The sequence below is a fragment of the Octopus bimaculoides genome, chromosome 9 (genome assembly GCF_001194135.2).
Source record: "Octopus bimaculoides isolate UCB-OBI-ISO-001 chromosome 9, ASM119413v2, whole genome shotgun sequence".
NCBI classification, from domain to species: domain Eukaryota; kingdom Metazoa; phylum Mollusca; class Cephalopoda; order Octopoda; family Octopodidae; genus Octopus; species Octopus bimaculoides.
This window is the reverse complement of record NC_068989.1, coordinates 17187420-17190227: the sequence shown is the minus strand read 5'-3', so window position 1 is coordinate 17190227 and position 2808 is coordinate 17187420. Positions and strand designations below refer to the sequence as shown.

The following is a 2808-nucleotide window of genomic DNA, read 5'->3' as shown; positions in this document are numbered from 1 at the left end:
TATATATATATATATATATATATATATATATATATATACACACACACATATATATATACATATATATACACATATATGTATATATATATATATGTATATATGTATAGTGGGGACGTGTGGCTTAATGCTTATGGTATTCGGTTCACGGTCATATGGTCGTGGGCAAGATTCTTGGCGCTGCGTTGTGCCCTTCAGCAAGACACTTTATTTCACATTGCTTCGGTCCACTCAACTGGCAAAAATGAGTAGTACCCGCATTTCAAAGTTATATTCCGTGTCACACTGAATTTCTCTGACAAGTACGTCATGGATTGGCGTGTCTGTGGAGTGCTCAGCCACTTGAACGTCATTTTCATAAGCAGGCTGTTCCAGTTGATTGGATCAACTGAAACCTTCCTTGTGCTTTTTTGTCTTGATGTTTTTAAATCACCGACTCAAGGGTCTCGCCGCCGATGCTGTTTGTGACTGGTTTAATACAAAGACTGTTACCTAATTTAACTTCTTCACTTCGCTCCACATTTTCCTTCGGGATGACTTTGCATCTTTCTGGGAAGGAGTTGCTGTGATAAATAGTTGACACCTAATGTCTTTATAGACTCTATAGACTGCTGATTGACTTCGATTTAAATTTCTAGTTAATCATTTTACTTTAAGGTATTTTCTTGTATGGATGGATGGGTGGATGGATGGATGGATACGTGCATGCATGTCTTGTTGTATGTATGTATATATGTATGTAAATGTTTAGCTAGGTGTAACATTATCAGACTCTTTTTGACTATTAGACATTGTAATTTTGGTCAACGGTCATGTTTTACCCTATTCACTTAAATATATTATATTTACGAATTCCGCAGCTACAGCCCGGGTATGTATCCTGTTACTGCTTCACTGTTTGTTGTACAAGATATACAATCAACTTTACTGGTTACACAGCTTTACTCCTTTCTATATATTCACGAAGAGATATAGAAATCTTAATGCTCAGAACAGCCTTGGTGTCCAACTTTACCAACCAAGCTTTCACCAATTACTCAAAGACATTCTATCATCCGGTAAGAAATATATTTTGTTCTTGTATCTTCAGTCATCAGAGTTGTTGCTGTTGTAGCTAGTGCTGCTGTAACAACTTCTGATAATGATTTTCTTTAGTTTTCTTGGTAAAGATTGGAGAAAAACCCAGCTGTTAATTTTCGCAGGTCTAACAACTTTATATTTCGTTCATTATTGACTCTGTTTTGTCGTGGGTTTTTTCTCGGCGAACTTTGTAATTCATGCTGTCTAGTGAATTTGAAATAAAATTTCAATATTTTTGTCCGAATAAGAATATCGTTGTTTTGGACTTAATCGTAGTATATTACTAGTAAATATGCCACATATAAACAACGAGGATTACTGCTAATCATTTTAAGAAGCATGGTACAGTTTGACATTTGATTACTTCAGTGTCAATAAAGAGTGCCAATAACGTTCACTAGTGTATGCTATTGATGTTCGAAGTCATTATTAGAATCGTTAAGACGCCAGAGTTGAATAATAATAGTCGAATAATAATAGTCGAATCTGCTTTTCATCGCTCCATGGTTGATAAAATAAAGTACCAGTCAAGTACCAATCTAAAATGTTAGCCTTGTTCCAAGATCAAAAACTTTTTATTATTATTGTTCTTTTTAACCCAGTTTTTGTTGGAACTTCTGGGGTCTTGCATACCTAGCGAGCTTGCTACCTGCAGCCTACAGTAACATGCTATCTGTTCTTTCCAACTATCTAATACTTTTCTGATTATCTCAGACGTGCCAAGGAGGCAAACCGTTTCTAACAGCTTTACGGGTTATTTCGTTCCGATTCCCTTTATATTCCTCTTAATGCCTTCTGATGTTGTCCCCAAGGGCCCGACAATAATTGGCACTACCTTCACCTTCATTTTCCATAGCTGGGATATATCGTACTGAAGAGGACTGTCGGTTTTCTTGCCTTCCTTCTTGACTATTCGTGGCTCAAAGGGTTACACAGCATCAATTATATAACACATTTGGTACACCTTGTCTTCCACCACTAAGTCCGGTTTGTTATCCTCTAGCACTTGACCTGTTTGGATTTGAAAATCCTACAGGATTTTGCAGGTTTCCGACTCCGCCAATCTCTACGGTTTGTGCTCAAAACTTTATTATAATTATTATTATTATTATTATTATTATTATTATTATTATTATTATTATTATTATTATTATCATTATTATTATTATTATTATTATTATTATTATTATTATTATTATTATTATCATCATTATTATTATTATTATTATTATTGTTATTATTATTATTATCATTATTATTATTATTATTATTATTATTATTATCATTATTATTATTATTATTATTATTATTATTATTATTATTATTATTATTATTATTATTAATATTATTATTATTGAGTGAGAGATCAGGGTATGCCATCAAAGTGACACTGGGGTAAAATATACAAAGCCCAATATACCCATCATGACTACCCGTCTGATAAGGGTACACCAGGCACGTGCATCACAACCATATGTGCGCAACATAGTGGTCTCATATCAAGATAAACAGCGCATGATTTCGCAGGTGGGGCCCAGTTAGAATTTTCTTCAGGTCGAGTAGCCCATACCGCTCAAAAGGTCCCTGAATAAGGTTTGTTTAAGGATGTTGAGCAAAACACCCATGTTTCCAAAGGTGAATTACTCCAAACCCCAAAGAATTCCTCTCAACACATGGCTATGATGCTCCTCCACTACTTCTGCTCATGATCAGAGATGGACATATCGTCAG

General features: G+C 34.6%; 1 protein-coding gene across 1 annotated transcript in view; it reads left to right on the top strand.

Annotated features, from left to right (window-relative positions):
• Window positions 1-2808, top strand: part of LOC106868869 (uncharacterized) — a 32468-nt gene that overhangs the window by 17408 nt on the left and 12252 nt on the right. The window contains exon 2 of the mRNA XM_014914320.2: window positions 858-1055. Within this exon, the coding sequence (XP_014769806.1) occupies window positions 858-1055 (198 nt within the window). The remainder of the gene's footprint in view (window positions 1-857; window positions 1056-2808) is intronic.